Source organism: Psammomys obesus, unplaced genomic scaffold (assembly GCF_907164565.1).
Source record: "Psammomys obesus unplaced genomic scaffold, mPsaObe1.curated_primary_1811, whole genome shotgun sequence".
In the NCBI taxonomy this organism is placed as follows: Eukaryota; Metazoa; Chordata; class Mammalia; order Rodentia; family Muridae; genus Psammomys; species Psammomys obesus.
The window spans coordinates 12,304,835-12,328,141 of NW_026591872.1; the positions used below are offsets into that span (position 1 = coordinate 12,304,835).

The 23,307-nt window shown below is 40.2% G+C and overlaps 1 protein-coding gene across 2 annotated transcripts in view; it reads left to right on the forward strand.

Moving 5' to 3' along the window:
• The first annotated feature begins 6,357 nt into the window (after positions 1–6,357).
• The window catches only part of Ocrl (OCRL inositol polyphosphate-5-phosphatase), a 63,753-nt gene continuing 46,803 nt past the window's right edge, over positions 6,358–23,307 (forward strand). Inside the window, exons 1-4 of one of the 2 annotated variants that reach the window (XM_055612160.1) lie at positions 6,358–6,560; positions 6,776–6,851; positions 8,884–8,963; positions 12,662–12,700. In XM_055612160.1, coding sequence (XP_055468135.1) covers position 6,560; positions 6,776–6,851; positions 8,884–8,963; positions 12,662–12,700 — 196 coding nt within the window. In that variant the 5' untranslated portion in view covers positions 6,358–6,559. The remainder of the gene's footprint in view (positions 6,561–6,775; positions 6,852–8,883; positions 8,964–12,661; positions 12,701–23,307) is intronic. The other variant, XM_055612161.1, reaches the window with a different exon arrangement.

Consider the following 23,307-nt stretch of genomic DNA (forward strand, 5'->3'; position numbering starts at 1 on the left):
TCACCCTTCCTCCCTCATCTCCTTCCATGCCCCTTTCCAAGTCCACTGATAAGGGAGTCCTCCTCCCCTTACATCTGACCCAGCACCCAGCGTATCAGGTCTTATCAGGACAGGCTGCATTGTCCTCCTCTGTGGCTTGGGAAGGCTGCTCCCTCCTCAGGGGAAGGTGAACAAAGAACCAGTCACTGAGAAAGTCCCTGTTCTCATTACTTGGGAACCCACTTGGACACTGAGCTGCCCTGGGCTACATCTGGGCAGGGGTTCTAGGTTATTTTCATGAATGGTCCTTGGTTGGAGTATCACTCTCAGAAGAGACCCCTGTGCCCAGATTTTTGGGTTCTGTTGCTCTTCTTCTGGAGCTCCTGTCCTCTCCAGGTCTTATTATCTTCCCCTTCTTTCATAGGATTCCCTGCACTCTGCCCAAAGTCTGGTTATGAGTCTCAGCATCTGCTTTGATACACTACTAGGTAGAGTCTTTCAGAGGCCCTCTGTGGTAGGCTCCTGTCTTGGTTCATGTTTTCTCCTTTTTCCAAAGTCGATCCCAATTGTGTTTCTGGGTAAGGATTGATCATCTTACCCAGGGTCCTCCTTCTTGCTTAGCTTCTTTAGGTGTACAGATTTTAGTATGTTAAAACTCTTCAGTATGTGGTCTATTGTCTCTACTTTTTCAGGACAGAGTTCCCTCCTTCCATTCTCTGTGTCCTTGTTTCTATCCTCACTTCTAATTGAAACTAAACATTTAGTGTTTGCTAGTAGATGCCTTGCAACAGTCAAAGAAAGTCTCTTGTTTTCATTGTCCTTGGCCTAATTTTAGCTTCAGATGTTGCTCACCCTCTCCTAGATTATTTTCTTTTTGTTTTCATTGATTGCAAAGGATTGCTGATGCAGGGAAACCTGTGAACAATAACACAAATATATATACCCACCACTCAGTTTTAGTTAATCTTACAACAACTTTCATTTTGTGTTTTAAGAAACAAATATTGCAGGGAAACACCACGAGAACATAGCTCACAGAATCAACTGCTCTTTTATGAAGGGAGGGAGGGTGGATCTAGGGGAAAGGAGACATAAGAGGGAGAGGCTAGGAAAAAAGATGGAGGAGAAATTGTGGTCAGGATGTAATATAGGAGAAAAGAATATAATTTCTTGGGGAGGAGTTTGGTTTTTCGAAACAAGGTTTCTCTGTGTAGCCTTGACTATCCAGGACTTGCTTTGTAGACCAGGCTGGCCTCAAACACACAGTGATTCTCCACCTGACTCAGCCTCATTGAGTTCTGAGATTATAGCTGTGTGCTACCATGCCTGGCAAGAACATAAGCTTTTTTTAAAATGCAAAATAAAAAATATTAAAAACCAAGTATGAGAGGATACACTTTTGATCTCAGTGTACTTGAGAGGATGCAGCAAGAAGATTATCACAAGTCCAAGGACAGTCTGGTCTACATAGTATTTTCCAAACCAGCCAGAGCTGGATTGTTTCTATCCTCACTTCTAATTGAAACTAAACATTTGGTGTTTGATAGTAGACTCCTTCCAACAGTCAAAGAAAGTCTCTTGTTTTCATTGTCCTTGGCCTGTTTTAGAGAGACCCTGTCTTAGAGAGAAAGAGAGAAGAAAAAGAAAAAAGGAGGATATAAGTAACATGTGACATGTATCAATCCTCAGTCCTCTTCCTTATAATTTTGTGATCATGTCCTTTTGTGACTTATGTATTATATTTTTGTTATGAAGGCATCCATATAGTCATGAGCAGCAATTTTCAGACTTTGTATAAACATTATATGATACTTGTCTTGCAATTTGGTTTTTCTGCAACTCCATAATTCTGACATTTAACTCTGTTACTAATTAAACCTCAAATTGTTTCATTTTAATTTCAAAATGGTAGTATTTACCTTCATGAAAACCATAATTTAACAATTCACTTTCCAACAGGCATTTGATTTGCTTCCATTTATTACAAAGAATGCAAAATATATTATTCATTTATGTCCTTTGCAGAAAGTTTAGTTTTGCCAGAATCTCTACCTAAAAATGAACTTCTGGGCTTGAGGGTGTGTTTTCATCTTTATTAGACATTGTCAATTGCTCTTTACCAACTTAGAATCCTAACACAAATTCTCCCAAAGTTGTCTGTGTTCTACATCCTCAAAAAAACTGATTCTGTATATGGGGGGCGGTGCTAAAGAAACTACCAACATCACAGATCCATTAGAGAGAAGGTTTTTATTTTGGATAAGAAAGAGAAAATATCTAGATGCATCTAGAAGAGTCCAGAGCAGAGAGAAAAGAGAAAGGTGGAGAGAGCAAGAGACAGAACATAGTGAAAGAGTACGAGAGAGCAGAGAATACAGAGTAGCAAGAGAGCATGGGGTGGATAAATAATGAGAATTATAGGAAGGACAAGTAGCTGGAGGAAGGAATTCATTTTCCACAGGGAGACCTACAGAACAGGGACTTCAATGTTGAGAATGCTGTCCCAAGGATCCCTACATTGCTCACAGTGGGGGTGTGGGTTGGAGGGATCAGAGGTCTAACTGCTAGCATAGAGGGACCCTGGTTCTGAGGCTCTGCAAGCACTCACTTAAAGGCGAACTCACTTGCTAGCAGGTCTAATCGGAAAGCACAGGGGATCCTTTTGTTCTCAGCTCTCAGATTTGGGCCCACGGGAGCAAATGAGAGTGCGGGAGATCCATCAGCTCATTGGTTTCCACTGTTTGGCTACCAGGCAGGTATCCCTCTGTAGCCTCAGTCACAGAGTATGTGGAGGATTCTGCTTGTACTAGCTGCTGCTCCACTCTGGGAGGCCCACCTGTGCTGTTTCAGACACTGAGCATGTGGAGGTTAGTGCTTGGACTATTTGCCACCCTGATGCAGCCAAAGCCCCCCACCCCAACCCCACCAAGGAGGCCTGCCTGTGCCTTTTTAATCACTGAGCATTGAGGCTTGAGCTTGGGTCAATTACTGCAGTCTCAGTGCTTGGGGATAGAGGCCAATGCTGGCTGCCTTGCTGAGCAGAGATACCCATGCTTGGGGCAAGGGGAAATGCACAGGGTTGAATATTCTCCACTCTCAGTCCCTGGAGACGTCCACAGGTGACCTGGAACCAAGCTGTCCCAGCTCATAGGTTGTCACTTCTCGCCCAGGAAGCCTCAATATGGATGTTCTGGCTTCAGCTGCCCCTCCACTCACCAATTTTGGAGGTTTAGATCCTGTGCCCTTCAGATATGGTGGGAGCTGTATGCTGCCATCTTGGAACCATCCCCATCCTTTTAAATTTTACCAGTCACTAAAATATGCTAGGCAATTAATTATTTATTCATGTATTTTGTCAAGTTTTCTTCTAGATGTTCTGTATGTGTGTGTGTATGTGTTGCTAGTTATTAAACATAGTATTATGCCTAGATCTTAAGGTCCCCAAAGACCAACAGGAGCCGGACCACATATACAAGAGCAGAGAACTTTATTCGGGCTTAAGCTTGGTCTCTCCACTGTCACCAACACAGTGGATGAGAGAGGAGAGCCCCAAGCAGTTTCACCATGCCGTTTTTATTGGGGTTTGAGGAAGGACTAGGAATTTCTGGTTTAACAGTTACACGATTGGGTGACCAAGGGCAAGCTTGTTAGAAAGTGATTGGTTAACTAATATAACATTGAGTGAGCTATCTATAGACCTCAGGTATATTAGGTTGGTGGGCTGCCCAGCACGGATACCCTACCCTGAGATAAGATACCTTCCCATTATTGTGGTTATCCTCAGGCTGTTCCTTGGGTACGGAATTTTATGACCTTGTTTCTGGAATTGGCGACCTATGACCTAGTTCCTGGTGATCTTGGGGTGGGGTCACTAGTTCCTGGTGACTTTTGGGTGACCTTGTTTATGCCTAGTTCCTGGTGACCTTTGGGGGTGTCAGGTGTGGTTCTGTTACCAGAACCTGGCACATGATAAATAAGCACATTAAGATGAGATCCATCTCCTTGTTTTCCTTAGAATAAGCTCTCATTATATAATTCCAGAAATTCTTAAACTTTCTTTGTTACCCAGCTAGCCTCACACTCAGAATCCACCTGCTTCAGCCATTGAACTCTGAATTTCATTGTATTGTCTTAAAATATATACATTTTTTAAAGGTCTAACTAAAGGTATCTTTCACATTCTATTTTCAGATAAAAATCTCAGTGCTGGTGGTTGCAGTGACTTGTGCATGCTAAATTTATGTTATCACTGACACATAGCCTCCCACCTCTATTCTCCCACTTTCTTCTGAAAGTTGCGACATTTTGCTCTTCACTGTTTGGTTTTTTAAAGATTTATTTATTTATTATGTATACAGTATTCTGCGTGCATGTGTGCCTGCATGACAGAAGAGGGCACCAGATCTCATTACAGATGGTTGTGAGCCACCATGTGGTTGCTGGGAATTGAAATCAGGACCTTTGGAAGAACAGCCAGTGCTCTTAACCTCTGAGCCATCTCTCCAGCCCCTCTCTCTATCCCCACACTGTTTGATTGTTAATCTATCTTTCACAGTTTGTTTTCTGTTACTGTAATAGAACACTGACCAAAAACAACTTGGGGAGAAAAGGGGTTTATTTCCTCTTACAGTTTAGAATCTATCATCACCAGAAGCCACAGCAGGAACTCAAGCAGCAACCTGCAGGCAAGAACCATGGTGGAATATTGCCTAGTGGGTAACTTTCTTTGACTTGCTTAGCCATCTTTCTGATAAAGCATAGGCATAACTGCTCAGTGAGCTGGGCTCTGCCATATCAATCAGTAATCAGGAAAATGTTCCCACAGACCAATTTGACAGAGGCAATTGGAATTCCTTCCTCCCAGGTATCTGTGTCTACGCTTTTGTCAAGTTTACAAAGACTATGACATTACAGCTTTTGTCAATTTTGACACACAAGCACACCATTTAAAACCACCCTTTTTTCAGTTCTTTGCGCTGAGATCTCACATTAATATCAATATAACTTTTAACAGTTTCAATCTTTTAAAAACACCAATAATTTTAAAATCTTTAAAAATCCAAAGCCTCTTAATTATAGGCTCTTATAAAATCTAAAATAATTTACATACCTTCTTATTACAGAGGGAAGAACCAGGACACAATTACAATCAGATCAAAGCAAAGCAAAAATCCAACAGTGTAAAAAGCTGAATGTCAGATTCCTGGGACTCATTTGTGATCTTCTGGGCTCTAAAGTTCATGGTTAACCTCACCTCTCCATAACACACACAGCTTGTCTGGTAGGCTCAGGCTGTCTACTAATTATCACACCTCCTGAGACTGATTTTTTTTCCATCCATGGTGTGAGGTGAGGAACTAATTTTATAATTTTCCATGTGGAAAAATCAATATTTCTAGTGGTATTTAGTGAAGAATAGTTTCTTTCTTCACTGATACAAAATGCCATATATACTGACTATTGAACTTCTATAAGTGTATGGGTATATTTGGGGGCTGTGCATTTTGTTCTATTGGTCTGTGTTCATCCTATAGCCTCAAGTATAGATTCTGGAACAAATGACTAACACAGCTGAAATGGTAGTGCTCTTTGGTGGCTATCATCAGAGTGGAAAAAAATGAAGGAGAGATTGTAACTGACAGGATTTCTTTGGAGGGAAATTCAGTTACACAGATTGGACATGACAAAGTTTACAATAGAGTGATGGCCAAATGAAGGGAGAGAAAACAAAGAACTGAAAAAGTCCTTCGAAAGAAAATATAAACAAGGTTTATTTGGATAAAAAAAAAATCAGTAGAGAGGAAGAAAGCTTGTAGCCTTAAATTTTCAGGGATGGTGGTTGAGTGAAATGATGAGTTAGTTTTGTCAGTGAGAAGTATCAAGAGGCCTAGACTAGGCACGTATACTTGAACTTCACATACTTGGAAGTCACCTGAGAAGGATGAAAAGTGGGGATTAGGGGGACAGAGGGCTGGTCTATGGGTAATTTTCTATTTTAAGGGGATGGGAGACAGAAGTGGGAAGAGAAAATACCTTAAAAATGACCAACAGAAGGCTTCATAACCTTACGGATGGGGAGGGGGGTTAGCATGCTGAGGATCCTATCAGTCCAGTTCATCTGGTGCGACTGTTTCTTTTCTCTGACAATCTTCAAAGTCCTCAAACCTTTATAGTGTGTTGCAGATAGCATTTTGAAGCCTGCCTTCTGTTGGACCTGCTTTGGAGTCCTGAATTCTTTCAGGTGTCTGGCTGCAGTTTCCCAGGTTGGTCGCAGGGGGCGAAATCTGCGGCGGCCTGACAGGCAGGCGGGGGCGGGAGACGCCGCTCTCTCTCTCTCTTTGGTCAGACTCTCTCCTCCCAGCTCCCCAGTTCCAGGCTGGCTCCTACGCTCCCGGCTCCTGGGCTCCCAGGCTGCCAGTGCCTCGCGGCGCCGGAGCCCTTTCTCTCAGCCTTGGCGAAGCGGGTGGGCGGCAGGCCGCAGGAGGCGGTGTCGTGGAATCTACTGACAGTCCGCAGCCCCGAAGAGCCTGGAGGCCGCCCTGATGGAGCCGCAGCTCCCGATCGGAGCTCAGCCCCTGGCAGTATCCATCTGAGTGAAGGGGGGAAGGGGACGGGAGGCCATACGGCCGGGGGTGCGGGCAGGTCCTGGGGAAAACGGAGTAGGGAAAAGGGACCGACTTGGGAGGGGACACTGGGGGCACTGAAGAGGGTGGCCGGTGTGCACCCAGCCGCGTGTCACCCATTGGGTGCAAATAATAATAGTAGAAAGAGACCCTTGACCAGTGCCTGCATAAAGTGGAGGGCTTGGAGATGAAGGGTCCCCTCCGGGAGCCCTGCACCCTGACCCTAGCCCAGAGGAACGGGCAATATGAGTAAGTAACCTCCTGACTCCCAAGCAGGAGAGAGCCTTCTTCCATAAACCTCCGTGAGCCCGAAACCGCAAGGAGCCACCCACCTTAGCCAAGTGGGCAACAGGTTCACAGCCAGGTGTGAAGAGTGTGAGTTGCCTGAGCAGGGGCCTCCTACCCCCAACTCCTAAACTAATAGATTAACTCCAAGCCCGTGGCTTAGTGGATGGGCTCAATGGACAGGGAAGTAGGAAGCCTGGGTTCTTAGTTTCTTCACTCGGTAACTGACATGTGTTGTGTAACCAAGTTAATCAGGCTTTCCAAGCCTTGGTTTCCTCTTAAGTTGAACAAAAGTATAAACTGTTTTATGGCTTTTTGAGGTAAAACTGGAGAATCTTAAATGTGAAAATGGCTTACACAGTAAAAGTGCTGTGGAGATGTTAACATTGTTAATGTTGCAGACTTGTGTTTTCCCCATTCGACAGGCTCTTCCCGTCCCCAGATCCTCTTTTTCCATTTGCTTGAAGGCATATTCATTAATTCAACCGGCCACTGAGTCCATGTCAGAGACAGCTTCTGCTCCTCTAACTAGGGAGCCCTCATGGAAACTGAACCTTCCATGGGCTGTATACTTACTTATAAGTGGATATTAGCCATATAATATAGGATAAACATACTAAAATCTATAGTCCTAAAGAAGCTAAACAACAAGGAGGACCCTAGGGAAGAGGCTTAATCCTCATTCAGAAGGGCAAACAGCATAGACATCCAAAGTAGGAGAAGACAAGAAACAGGACAGGAACCTTCAACAGGGGTTCTCTGAAAGACTCTACCCATTAGGGTATGGAAGCAGATGCTGAGATTCATAGCCAGACTTTGGGCAGAGTGCTGGGAAGCTTATGGAAGGAGGAGCAGATAGGCCTGGAGGGCCAGGAGCTCCACAAGAAGACCAACAGAGCCAAAAATCTGGACTCAAGGGGTCCTGCAGAAACTGATGAATCAACCAAGGACCATGCATGGACAGGATCTAGACCCCCCTGCTCAGAAAAGAGGCATTCCTGATAAAAACAAACAAACAAAAACCCTCACCTGAAGAGTGCTTGATGTGGGGAAGCCAGTTGATATTTAAAATGGCTGCTTACCAATTAAGTTATACCTTGATTCTGTTCCACTCAGAAGTAATAAAAAATGATAAAAAAAAAAAAACATTAAGGGCAACATGGTAGTGCATATTTGTAATCCATCTGCTTTGGAGTCAAGGCAGGAAGGTCATGAGTTTGAGATCAGCCTGAGCTATATAGTTGTAGGCTAGCCTGAACTACAATGGTGAAAGCCTATTTCAAACATTAATGTTTAAGGAGTGAGTGTAAGTGGATTTAGGAGTCAAATTCATTCGTGTTTGCATAAAAATCACAGCCTGAAGTTAGAAACCAGAAGATACACACCACGGGTGTCAAGACAACTCATTTAGGGTTTTTGCTACCTTTTTGGTTGCTACTGTTATTTTAACTGGTCCAGGAATGATTGTTCTTATTCCTCTAGTAACTTACATGCATGTGTGAAGAGATAGCATATTTCTTTGGTCAAACACATGAAACAGAATGTGACAAGCTAATGAATGAGTTGTCTGGCTCATTGATTCAATGCACATGAGTATCTGAGATATGCTAGGCTCTATACTAAGCATGAGAAATACCATGACAGAAATATAGCTATAGTCCCTGCCATTAACGAGTTCACTTATGCCTTAGGTTCTTCAGTCTAATGGTCATCCAGTAAAGGTGTATAACTTGCATTGCATGCTCTGTTTATAGGACATAGATGACCATTATACATTCTTTATGCTTGTAGGGCAGTTGGCATGTTGATATTGATCACCACTATTATCCTTTTAGCCCTTGAGCAAAATCTAGCATCTGATACTCAGAGCAAGTAGACTTAACTGCAACAAGTTTAACAAACACAGATTATATTTGTGTAGTGGGACAGCAAGATATTTTGTTAATAAAGTTTTGGCATTTTCAGTAGCTATTCGTTGATACCTTCTGTGTTCTAGGTTAATAATCCAGTTGCATGGGAAGGAACAGCATGTTCAAGATATCATTCCTATAAATAGACACTTCAGATGTGTTCAAGGTACTTGCTTTAATGACTTATCTACTTTTACAAGGCTTCTCCTCAGTCACTAATGCAGTGTATAATGCCATTCATAACCAAATTTGTCACTGCATGTAAAGTGAAATATATTACTCTTTGCAGAAAAAGGTAACGCTGCTAACCTGCCACTGAAAAGTGTTGAGTTTAAAAGTGCTGAAGAATTATATTTTAAAATACATATGTATATATCATCTGTTTCTCTGAGTAGAGTTGGATATATGTATAAGTAATCTTTTATTCCGATTGACATATATGTGGATTTAAATTACTATCTTGTGCTTAACCAACATTCTGTCTGTGTAAAGGATTTTCACGTATTTAGTACTTTGTTTCCAAAGTACTGGATTTAACACACCTTGGCAACATGAAGTGTCAGATTGTAATGTCTCATACTCTTATGTTGGCTCTTAAGTCTTGACATTGGTGAATCATAGCTCTGGGGAAGAAATACTTGTCTATCTTCACATTTGACGACTGAACATAGAAAAAGCTTGTTTCATTGCCATAATGAAACTCAAAAACTGGGAGAGCTGTGTAGGAGGTATTGCTTCTGTAACCTCACATTGCTCTAGAAAGGAAACAGATTACGAGAGAACAAATTGTTCTATCTTCCGAAGGTCCAGTGCATCTATCAGGCAGAAGTATTCTACAACCAGTGTAGACTCTTGAGAACTTGAGTCACACCTTGAACAAGTGCTTTCTACTTTGAACTTTATTTTTTCATGACAGTAACATGCATACTGTAAAAGAGTTGAATACAGCAGCCGTGCACAAAGAAAACAAGTCACCTACATTCTCATGCTTAAGAAACACCTACCATCTTTTTTGCTCTGTGTATGTAGCACATCATTTAAGCAGGACTCATCCAATATAACATTTTTTCTCACCTACTTGCTACTGTACTTATTATGAGTGTATCTCTGCTGTCAGTGGCTATATGCTGTTCCATTTCATGAATGGCTCATAATGTACTTATCCTCTCTGGTTGACATTTGGATTACTGTTCAATAATAATGAGTGAACATTTCTGTGCATAAATCTTCCCACATATCATTTGCTCAGGATTCATCCTTGTAATACAGTGAATACAGTTAATGTGTATAACTTTTAAGACAGCATGCTGAAAAGAAAATACAGTATGTATTAAGAACTAAAAATACTGAGCTGGCCATAGTGACTCACACTTATAATTCTAGAAAGAGGCTGAAGCAGGGGGATTGCAAATTCCAGGCCAAGCATGAGTTCCAGGCTCACCTTGGCCATGTAGTGAGACTTGCCTCTAACCAAAAGAGCAGAAGGAACAAGGAGAGGAGAAGAGAGGGGAAAGGAGGGGGTAAATTGAAATACCTAAAAGGAGTAATGTCTACAGTGTGTCAAAAAGCAATCAGCTACTGAATCTTCTTTGTGTGGTAGACATACTAAACAAGGCATCTGGATGCCATAGTAGGTTACTGCACTCGCTTTACTTTGTAAATGGAAGCCTTACACAAAAGAGCCAAAGGCTTTGGCGTCCTAGCATGTTTTTGCCCGTTCCTACTACTTCTAGGGTCTCATTTCTGTTATTCTTAATAAAAAATAAATGGCCAATAGAATGGCCAGTTGATAGATTGAAGTAGAATACATGTATGGAATAGTTTTCTCCATAACAAGTTGAAATGTTATGCCCTTGAGTTTTCAGTTCCTTCCATTTCCTGACTTGCATATCTACTTGGAAAACAACTCAACTAAAGGGTACTACATTACAGTAGTGAATACAGACTATGTCTTCATATTCTGTTGACCTTGATTTTTTAACAAACCTACTTTATTTAGAGTTATTAAATGCTTCTACCTCCCTACCACCACCCCCTACCAACGGGTAGGAGGGAAAGAAGGTTAGTAAAGACAGGGGGATGGAGTACTCTCTGCTACTTCCCTCTGGGTAGGGTCCTAGGATTCTTTTTTTTTGGAGCAATACCAATATCAGTCGTCCAGAAATCTAGAAGTCCAAGTAACCAGCCAATCAGAAAACAGCAAATGCAGCAGCAAGACGAACCAGCAGCAACCAGTCTTCCTCCAAGCAGCTGCGCCATCTTCCTCTGGGCTGTCATATTTATACTCATCAACGTCCTCAGAATTCAACTAATTCTACATGGCAAAGACCACACTCCACATGAGACGCTTAACAGGTGTAGACAAACTAAAATCCCCAACTTAGCATTCTAACAAAACCTGTTTACATATCATAAGCCAAAACATCCACAACAATATCCTACTTACTTCACCCTGCTACAGACAGTATTGAAACTACATTCTACTGTTAGACAACTTAGTCCCTTACTTATTGCTTCTTTTTCACCTGAATAATAGACCCTGGGGTAGACTCTTGTGTGGTGAGGGAGCTAGAAAAGGGTGCGACTTCCCATCTTATCAACAGAGATCCTGGTTAATTCTAACTTAGAACTAAGGGTCAGCCATGAGGCCATAGCCTATACTCAAGTCTAAGGAGGTCACAGAGGAAAAGGTATGTTGAATTCATATACTTGGGGCAAAAAGAGGAAGTCCAGGAAGACCAATGATAAAAAGAAAACTCTAAACATACAAACTGCTTTGTGCTGTCACCTTTTTTCCCCATTGACACATAACATTAGTGTGTATTAAAGAGTACGGTGTAACAGTTGGAAACATGTAATGATCAAGTTGAGATAACATTTCTTTGTTTTGGGAACCATCAAACTCACTTAGTTATTTTAAGATCTGGAAATCTGTGATAAGCTCTAGTTAGCCTGCTATATTGTAGAACACTAGAACTTGGTCCTCCTATCTAACTGTACTTTAATATCTATTATTCACTCTCTATGAATCCCTTTAGCCACTACTTCCTCCAAGTCTCTGGTACTTATTTCTCCTCTGTACTTCTATGAGATCATTTTTTTTAACCTTCCACAAGTGAGACTCTGCAATATTTGTCCTTCTGTGACTGATTTATTTCACTTAGCATAATGTCCTCAAGTTCCATCCATATGGCCAACGGGTAGGATTTCATTCTTTTTGTCCTTAAATTGTATTCCACTGTGTCTTATAAACTATATCTTCTTTATTCATCTATCTGTGATCACTTCTGGTGACTAGTGCTTCAATTAAGATGGCACTGTAAGTGTCTAAAACTCCATACTGGATAGTATACCTCTTAGACTCACAAAAGCCTAAGAGCGTAGGGTAGAAGTGAAGATAATGAGATCATTGACAAATTGTCAGAGACCATGTCTGAATTGAAAGAATAATTCAGTGAGAATAATTCTGCTTTGAGGCTTTTAGTCCCTTCCCTGGCTTTCTCTAACATCTAAAGAACACAGAGCTAAGTTTTTCTTCACTTGCATGAACACGCTATTATGCTTGCTACTGTTAAGTCACCATTCCTTGCTTTTCTTTAAGGAGCTCCAGTTGTGTCTTTGATCATTTCTTTTTCTTCCTTTTTTTTCTTTTGAGCTGAATTGTGCATACTCTTTATAACCTGGGGCTATTAAAATCCTTTTTTAAAAAATATGTCAAACAAAAACAATCAAAGGATTCTTTAATGTGCTCTGAGATTCAGGAGAGGTGCCTGAGTGATGCTGTTATTTAGTTATGAAATACTGCTTTGATGGTAATGAGTGGTTTTCTCCTCTGTGATTCTATTGTGTTTTTCCTCCCCTCAGAAGCAGAAGAAACTCTTTTGATTGATATTGCTTCGAACAGTGAGTATCTTTCTGAATGGAGTTGCTTTTCATTCTGCACATATTGACTTTATTACTGTAGATTTAAGAGACTTTCAGGGGTACATCTTGCATTTTGCCATCTCATTCCAAAGTCTCCATTTTCTTACGGTAGCCCTAAAAATTACCCTCATCTCTCAAAACCATTCCAACTGAGCCTGAGAAAAGACAGGTGGCTGCTAAGAATCTCTACAAACCTGAAATTTGATCAGCTTTGCTGCTTCAGAATAGCTGTAAGCTACTTGAAGCTGCAGGCATTGTCACTACCAATCGCTTCGTTGCTGTGGAACTGATTGATTAATAGGAAGAGCTACGAAAATGCTTAAAGCGCTTCAGATTTATGGGTCATTTTTTTTCTTTGTGTGTGTGCGTGTGTTAGCCTTTGTGTGTTCATGCATTTGTGTGTACATGTATATGTATATTTATGTTGAGGCCTTGGGTCAACAACAATAGGAACCTTTTTTGGGTGTTGTCCACCTTTGTTTTTCAGACAGGGACTCACCAGTTTGGAGCTTACCAATTAGGCTAGGCTGGCTGTCTAGCACCAAGAATCTACCTGTTTCTGCTTCCCCAGCACAGATTACAAGTATGTGCCACCATTTCCAGCATTTTTACATAGGTTCTGAGGATGAAACTCGGGTCCTCATGTTTAAATGCTGAGCACTTTACTGACTAAGCTATTTACCAAGCCATATTAGTTATTTTTTAAAATGTATATATGTATATATACATATTTAAAATAAAAATGTATATATGTATATATACATATTTAAAATAAAAATGTAATTGCATTCTTTTCCTCATTTCCCTATCCTCTCTCCCAGCCCCTCTAAAGTTTCCTCCCTCCAACTTCTTTCATGTCCACCCACTATCAAATTGAAAGCCTCTTTTAATTATTATTACTATATATGAATATGCATGTATATATGCATAAATATATAAATGCAACCTGCTGAATGTTTCTGTTTGTATGTACACGGTTTCAGAGCTTATCACTTTGTATTGGATAATGAATTAGCGGTTCATCTCCCTCCACCCTTCCAACCTCTACCCCCCCCACTCCTGGAGCAGCTGATTCTCTCTCTCAATACCCATTAGTTGCCTATTCTTTTGTTGATGGTGTTGTTAGCATACAAAGTAATAAGTTTCATCATGGGATTTTCAAGGATACTTTGTTTTTATTGATTCTCCTCCCACACCAGCCTGCCTCCTTCCTGCTGACCCCTTTCTTTCTCCTGATCCTTTTGCCAGCAAGACACATATATTCTTTTACCCTGTTTTTTTCTCCCCAACTTTCCCTTAAGATATCTTTTCTTCTTTCACAATCCCCTTTCCAGTCTCATTACCTGTACCCCCTCACAAACACATTGACCTGTATGCATATTAAAATTTAGGCTCTATATAGGAGAGAAAATATGCAGTATTTGTCTTTCTGAGTCTAAGATACTTTGTTAACAGTGTCATTGTAATTTCCAGTTACACCTATTTTCTTGCAAATGTAACAATCTGTTATTTTTTGAGGGGAGCTGAATAAATGTTATCTTTCGACTACTAGTATATTCTAGACTCTTCTCCCACCTTTTTATGTTTTGTGTAAATTCACAATGTTTTCACCTATTCCTTATATTATTTTGGAAGGCACAGAGTCCGTTTAATTGCTTGTTCTTTTCTCTTTTCTTTTTTGAAATAATTCATGCCCTACTTAAGCCCTGTTCCCTCAAGGTTTCCATTCATCAGAGGGAACGTGGTCTTCTTTTCACTGTTGCTGGCCTTTCATTTTTATCTGTTTGCTGCAAATCACTGACTTTCTGTGCAAGATGTTCTTTGTTTATCATCTGATTGTACTGTGCTCTGGAGAGGAGAAAATGGGCACTTGATTGCTACTGTAGCTACTGTGTGGTTGCTATCAAAAGCACATCTGACCACGTGAATCTAAATCAAATGCTTTGCCTTATCTCTTGCTGGAGTCCTTGGATAAGTGGAAATTAACATTTAGCTTGAGGCTACAGGTTGCACATAATTTGTTTGGAGATGGTCTCTGACCTTGGCACTACTAATGTGTACTGAATGGTTTTCTAGTTTGGGTTTATTATGCCTTTCTTTAATCATAGAATATGGAAACCTTAAAAGCTGATCCTAAAATGTAATGTATACCTAGCTGCTAGCTTCTGTTGCAGGTATCCAAGAGAGAAAATAACCCAGAATCTGTGTTTTATTGCACTTCGACAAGAGAAAACAAAACAGCACTAGGCTGGAGATATAGCTCAGTTGATAAGAATACTTGCTGAGCACCCCAAAAGCCCTGCTTCTAATCCTCAGCATTACATAAACTGGGTTTGGTCTCACATAACTGTAACCTCAGTGACTGAAGTGCAGGCAAGATCAGGCATTCAAGTCTATATCCTTAGTTATAGAGTGAGTTCCAGGCTAGACTAGGTTACATGAAGCTCTCCCTGTCTCCAAAACATGTTTATTTGACTTTTGGTTTTTGTTTTAATTTTGGTGTTGTTGCTGCTGTTTTTAAGGAACCTAATAGGGTCAAGGAGAAGTCTCAGTGAGTAAAAGCACTTGCTGCACAAGACTGATCATCTGAGTTAACCCCTAGAAAATAGTACCCTTTGTTAATGGGAAAGACTGATTTTAGTATAAATATATATTGTCTAGATACTAGTAGTAAACATCTTGAAAGTAGTTTTTCTGGTTATAATGTTAATGCATCTTAATTATGTATAATTGTGACAATCAAAAAGTTTTGAAGTATCAAATTAAAGTTATGTAGAATGGGAGAGATGGCTCAGCAATTAAGAGCAAGTATTGCACTTCCAGAAGGCCCAAGTTTAGTTCTTAGCATTCAGTTCAGGTGGCTCACAACTGGTTGGAACTCTAGCTCCAGCTTCCTTTCTTGTTCATCCCCAAAATTACGCATTAATAAAGACATCACAATATAAAACATTTCACACACTTACACACAGCCTTACAAATTCAAACCCTTTAAAAGTTATCTCTTTAAAGTTATCCAGTCTCTTTTAAAATCCAAACTTCTGTAAAACTCCAAAATCTCTTTTAAAAAGTTCAAAGTCTCTCAACAGTAAGCTTCCGTAAAATCAAAAATAATGCCCTCTTCTGGACTCAGCAGACACCTGCACTCATATACACACACAATTAAAAATGAAATCTTTTACATATAATCTTGAGATTATATTCTAGCTAACATATCTCCTACTGTTTTAGTTTTAGTTTATATTTCAATATAATTGGAATCCTTTTACATAGTTTTTGTGGGAGGGCTGTAATGCTAAAATTTGGACCCAGAGGCCTGGTACATGGCAAATATATGTTGTACAACTGACCTATACACCTACTGCCTTATTTATAGTTTTTATCATGGATTTTTCACTTAATACTTTACCATGGCATTTCCTCTATGTCATTTTAAATCATTTTAAACATAATTTTGTTGTTGCTGTTTTTTTGTTTGTTTGTTTGTTTGTTTGTTTGTTTGAGGCAGGTTCTAGCTATCATAGGCTAGCTTCAAACTCTGTAGCCAAAGATGACATTGATCCTGATCCTCTATGTTCTCAGTGCTGGGATTAGTGTTTTGTTCTACCATACCTCATTGTCTAAGCATTATTTTTAATAACCAATATTTCATCATAGCTATTTTGTCATAGTGTTATTAAGTTACTTTCTTTATAAAATTAAATCATCTTGAGGGAACATAATGAAACTTTTTATTAGGGTCCTCTTTTACAGCTCTCAGTGGTTTCTTTATGTACATCAAATTTTTAGGTTAAGAATTTCATGGTGGATTTGATTTGCTGATACTCTGAGATTTTTTTTTTCTGTTATCTTCTGATTGCTTACTGCTATCATATAGAACAACTAATGAGTCTTGGATGTTTTATCCAGCTACTTCACTTAAGTTATTTTTTTAATATTTTTGCTAATTTTCTATTTTGGTAGATAGATAGATACCCTTAATTATCTTCAAATAACTATTCTCCTTTATTTCTAATAGCCACAGCCACTGGCTTTGTTAAATATTTTACGGTACCATTGAGAACTGGGAACCAATGTGTAAATAATGGTGTTAACCCTTGTGTGGCTTTGGGTTTTAGGGAGGATGCTTCAACTGGCATTTCCCAGTTAAAAACATCTTTGCCTAATGATTTGCTGGGTCTTAAAAAAAGTAATAAATTCTACTTAAACCAGACATGGCATGTACCAGTAGTCTGAATATTTGGTAGGCTTAAGCAAGATGATCACAAATTCAAGGCCAGGGCTATATAGCAAGTTGAAAAGCAGCCTGAGCCACATAGCAAAACTCTGTCACACACACACACACACACACACACAACAAAAACGGCATTTAGGTTTTTGCTGTGTTTTTTTTTTTTAATTGTGCATATATCCTGAGTTTTATTGAGTTTTCTCCCTGTTTTTCATGGGGATGAGTATATTTCTCTTTTTCTTTTCCTTTATATCTTTATGACTTTTAGATGAAGTCTGTTATGGTAATTTTTAAATAGTACCCTACCTAGTTTATTCATTGTTCCACAAATATTTGTTAAGTGCTTCCTATTTGCCAGACCTAGTGGTAAATTTTACAGAATTATCAGAGCACAGCAAAGAGTCTTGCTTCTGCTTTGGTTTTTCCTTCTGCTAGAGCCACAGAGATGCCTATAATTCATAAATGCATTCCATAAGCATCTATATACATTTTGGATGCTATGCACTATGCTAGGCTCTAAGAACACAAGAGAAAGCAACAACGCACTCTTACTGGTTTATGCATTTTAATGCATGAAAATGACTTTTTTAATTAAATTTTTATTTTTATATATTAATTACATTTTATTCATTTTGTATTCCAGCTGTAGCCCTATCCCTCATTCCCTCTCCATCCCACGCTCCCTTCCTTATCTCCTCCCATGCCCCTATCTAAGACCACTGATAGGGGAAGTTCTCCTCCCCTTCCATCTGACTCTAGCTTATCAGGTCTCACCAGGACTGGCTGTATTGTCCTCCTCTGTGGCTTGGCAAAACTGTTCCCCCCTCAGGGGGAGGTGATCAATGAACCATCCACTGAGTCCATGTCAGAGACAGTCTCTCCTCCCCTTACTCCCAGGGAACACAGTTGGATACTGAGCTGCCATGGGCTACGTCTGTGCAAGGGTTCTAGGTTATATCCATGAATAGTCCTTTTTTGGAGTATCAGTCTCAGAAAAGACCACTGTGCCCAAATTTTTGGTTCTGTTGCTCTATTTGTAGAACTACTGTCCCCTCCAGGTCTTACTATCTCCCCCTTCTTTCATAAGATTCTCTGCACTCTGACCAAGTTTTGGTTATGAGTCTCAGCATCTGCTTTAATATATTGGTTGGTAGAGTCTAAAAGTGACTTTTAGAAAGTTTAGATGTTTACATGCTTTTGATAAATGGATTTGATAAATACTAACAAGAAAAAGAGTAAAGACTTTACAAAAGGGGTCACTAAATTAGGTAGTATACTCAGACAATGTATTTACAAAGAAGAGACATTTAGATTTAGGAACTGGAGTCCTAAGAGACAGGCAACAACTGGAGGAGAAAAAAAAAGAGTATTCTAGATAAAGGGGGTTGTGAGACTTCAAAATTAGAAATACCCTGAGCATTTCTAGGAAATAAAAGGCTCTGATGCCTGGAATAGGGCTTGAGCACCAAGGGAGACAGGCTATGAAATCTTGTAAGCCACAGTGTTGAATCTGCATTTTTAGATTTTAGAATGAGAAGTAAAGGATTTTTATGCTGATATAGCATCATTTGCCTGGAAGCAGAAAGACCTCTTACGAGGCTGCTTTGGTTTTCTATATTGGAAAGTATGGTGGTATTAGAAATGGAGAAAAGTGAGCAAATTTCATAGCAAATGAATTTAGAGGTATAGGGAATAGGAGGAAGTGCCAAGGACAAATACAAGGTTTTTAACCTGAACTTAGATGATGATTCCATTTGCATAAATATGTTGAGGATGGAATGAGTTTTTCTTTGAGGGGACATTCAAGAATTCGTTTTTTTAATTAATTTTTATGTTAATCACAGGTTATTTACTTTGTATCCCAGTCGTAACCCCTCCCTCATTACCTCATTACCTCCCAATCCCACCCTCCCTCCCTCGTCTCCTCCCTGCTCCTTTCCAAGTCCACTGCTAGGGGAGGTCCTCCTCCCCTTCCATCTGACCCTAGCTTATCAGGTATCTTCAGGACTGGCTGCAAAGTCCTCCTCTGTGGCCTAGCAAGACTGTTCCTTCCTCGGAGGGGGGGGAGGGGGAGTAAAGGACCCAGTTGTTTAGTTTGTGTCAGAAATAATTCCTGTTCCCCTTACTAGAGAAACCCACTTGGTTACTGAGATACCATGGGCTACGTCCGAGCAGGGGTTCTAGGTTATATCCTCACATGGTCCTTGGTTGGAGAAACAGAATCATAGAGGGCCTTCATGCCCTGATATATTTTGTCCTTGTGGAAACAAATCAGATGTCCATCAACAGAGGAATGGATACAGAAATTGTGGTACTTTTACGCAATGGAATACTACTCAGCAGTTAAAAACAAGGAAATCATGAAATTTGCAGGCAAATGGTAGAATCTAGAAAAGATCATCCTGAGTGAGGTATCCCAGGAGCAGAAAGACACACACAGGTATATACTCACTTATATAGACCTATACGATAGGATAAACATATTAAATATGTGCACCTAAAGAATTCATGTTTTTTTTTTCTTTTCTCAAGTGACAACACATGCTGGAGAGGTTGTGGAGAAAGGGGAACCCTCCTCCATTGCTGGTGGGAAAGCGAACTTGTACAACCACTTTGGAAATCAATCTGGCGCTTTCTTAGACAATTAGGAATAGTGCTTCTTCAAGATCCGGCTATACCACTCCTGGGCATATATCCAAAAGAGGCTCAAGTACACAACAAGGACATTTGCTCAACCACGTTTATAGCAGCTTTATTCGTAATAGCCAGAACCTGGAAGCAACCCAGATGTCCCTCAGTTGAGGAATGGATACAGAAATTGTGGTATTTTTACACAATGGAATACTACTCAGCAATTAAAAACAAGGAAATCATGAAATTTGCAGGGAAATGGTGGTACCTAGAAACGATCATCCTGAGTGAGGTATCCCAAAAGCAGAAAGACACACATGGTATATACTCACTTATATAGACCTATAAGATAGGATAAATATACTGAAATCTATCCACCTAAAGAAGATAAACAAGAAAGAGGACTCAGGGTACGATGATCAATCCTCACTTAGAAAGACAAATGGGATGGACATTGGATGTAGGAGCAAACAAGTAACAGGACAGGAGCCTACCACAGAGGGCCTCTGAAAGACTCTACCTAGCAGTGTATCAAAGCAGATATTAAGACTCCTAACCAAACCTCCGGCAGAATGCAAGGAATCAAAAGGCGGGGGTGGGGGGAGTTAATATGACCGGAGAGGAAAGGAGTTCCACAAGGACCAAATGTATCTGGGCACAGGGATCTTTTATGAGACTGTTTCTCCTACAAAGGACCATGTATGGATGCAACCTAGAACCCCTGCTCAGATGTAGCCCTTGGTAGCTCAGTATCCAAGTGGGTACCCTAAAAAGGGGAACAGGAACTGTTTTTGACATGAACTCATTGGCAGGCTCTTTGACCTATCCTCCCCCCCCCCCCAGGGAGGAGCAGCCTTGCTAGGCCACAGAGGAGGACTTTGCAGCCAGTCCTGAAGACACCTGATAAACCAGTATCAGGTGGAAGGGGATGAGGTTCTCCCTTATCGGTAGACTTGGAAAGGGGCAGGGAAGAGATGAGGATGGGAGGGTGGGATTGGGAGGGAAAGAGGGCGTGGGATACAGCCTGGATACAAAGCTAACAAACTGTAACTAATATTAAAAAAAAAAAAAGAATTCGGTTTTTTAAAAAATATATTTTATTCATTTTTTGAGAATTTTAGACAATACATTTTGATCCTTTTTACCTACTTCTGGGCATGGAGTCATCCACTGCAGGGTAGTTGACCTATGAGGAGCCACACTCTTAAAGAAAACGGGCTCTCCCTTCCCTTGAAACTATCAGTTGTTCATAGTTCCTCAGTGAGGAGTAGGAGCTTGTGAACCCCTTTACACTTGATTCTGGAATGTTGACTACCTGAGCTTTACAGTTCCTGTGCACATAGCCAGAGTTGCTATTAGTTCAAGTGCAGTGTGGTCCTGTCACAGCAAGAAGACAGTTTTGTTTCAGTCTTCCCCAGCCTCTGGCTCTTACCATCCTTCCACTCCCATCCTTTAGAAGATCCCCAAGCCACTGACACATTCTCTTTGCATTTTCACTAGTTGTGAGTTTCTTTCTTAGCCCCCATCAGTGCACTGCACAGTCATTTTGGATAAGGCTGAGACCTTTGAGGGACATTTGATACTGTGTTCATTTAGCACAGTAATAGTAGTAGGCTCATCCCTGGGGCTTTTGAGTGGCCCAACCATGGCTTTGAATGTGGATTTACGGTACCAGTGAATGCAGTTTGGCCATGTTTGGTTGAGATTTAAGATATTTGTGTTTGGATGACGAATTGGCAGCCAAACAGATAGATGCCAATCAGAAGCAAAGTCTAAACCACTAGCATATAATGATAATACAAACCATGAGAGATAATGTGATTGTGTGTAGAGCTCTGCTGTTTCAGTAGAGCTCAGTACTGTCTAATACATATACCTGCTTACATGAATTAGAAGTAAAATTCATAATTCAGTGGCTCCATTTTAGTAATCACTTTTCAGGAGCTCACTAGCCAGATGTGTTTATGCTGGACAGGCCAGCTATAGAGCATGCAGAAAATTTGGGAGAGTGATATATAGAATGAAAACACAATTTTGGAAAATGCAAAAAAATCTGTTGTTTTTTAAGTTACATTTGAAGTTTGTGGAGCCACTTCAAAGAGTACTAAAAATTAACCAGGTGTGGTGGTACACACCTTTAATCCCAGCACTTGGGAGACAGAGGCAGATGAGTCTCTGAGTTTAGGGACAGCCAGGACTACACAGAGAAACCCTGTCTTAAAAAAAAAAAAAAAAAAAAAAAAAACAAAAAAAAACTACCCCCTAAAGTGGTAAAAACTAATTGCCATTGTATGCACACTGGATGAGTCAATTTGCCAAGGATTTCGGGGGGTTCTACTTAAAGAACAATAGTAAGTATAAGATTCCCAAGAGGACTGGAGGATGTATAAGGAGTGATAGGGATCTTAACAGAAGGGATCCTCTCTGAATACGATGGGAGATAAGTACAAACAGGTTGCCATTCTTTAAAGTCTAGGTTAAGCAACCTGCTCTGAAGTGGGAGGACATAAGGAATTGGTCCACAGTCTGAGAATGCATAAGAAGATGTGAAATTATTGTTCAAGATATTAGGAAACTAGTTGATAGTGAAAACCAATGGCTTTCTAAGCTAGAGGGTCCATTTGAAGTTGGTAATCAAAACTTTATTATAAAAGCAAATTTCTATGTGTATGTGTCTTAGTTGGGGTTTCTATTGACCAAAAAGCAAGTTGAGGAGAAAAAGGATTTATTTGGCCTATACTTCCACATTGTTGTTCATCACCAAAGGAAGCCAAGACAGGAATTCAAACGGGAGAAACCTGGAGACAGGAGCTGATCCAGAGGCCATGGAGGGGTGCTGCCTATTGACTTGCTTCCCTAGCCTTCTTTCTTATAGAAACCAGGACCACCTGCCCAGCGGTGTCCCTAGCCACAATGGGCTGGATCCTCCACCATCAACCACTACTTAAAAAATGTTTCATAGGCTGACCCACAACCCAATCTTGGGGCATTTTCTCCATCAAGGTTTCCTTTAAGATAAATCTAGCTAGCACAACTGATACTTTGTCAATTTGACACACAAATACATCATTGTTAAGCCACAACGTTTCTACAATGTTTCTTGTTCATCCCCAAGATCACACATTAATAAAGACGTCACAATAAAAAACATTTTACAAACTTAAGAAGCCCCACAGCCAATAATTTGTAATAAATAAATAAAATAAAATTTTAAAAAGCCTCACAGCCTTACAAATTCAAATTCTTTAAAAGTTATCTCTTTAAAAATATCCGGTCTCTCTTAAAATCCAAACTCTCTGTAAAACCCCAAAATCTCTTTAAAATAAGTTCAAAGTCTCTCAACAGTGAGCTTCTGTAAAATAAAAAAATAATAATAATTTAAGTACTTTCTTATTTAAAAAGGAAAAAAAACAGGGCATAGTCACAATCAGAACAAAGCAAAACTAAACTTGCAACAGTGTAAATAACAGAATGTCCAATATCTGAGATTCATTCACTATCTTCTGTATTCTCCCAAAGGGCTTGGGTCACTTCTCCATCTCTGCCTTCAGCAGCACACACAGCTTGTCTTCTGTGCTCAGGCCAGCTTCACTCCACTGCTGCCCTTGTTCTTGGTAATCATTCAATGGTACTAGCATCTCCAAAATTCTGGGGTGTCCTGCTGCAGCTGAGCTGCTTTTCACCAATAACCTTTTATGGGCTTTCTTCATGGTGCCAGGCTTCAACT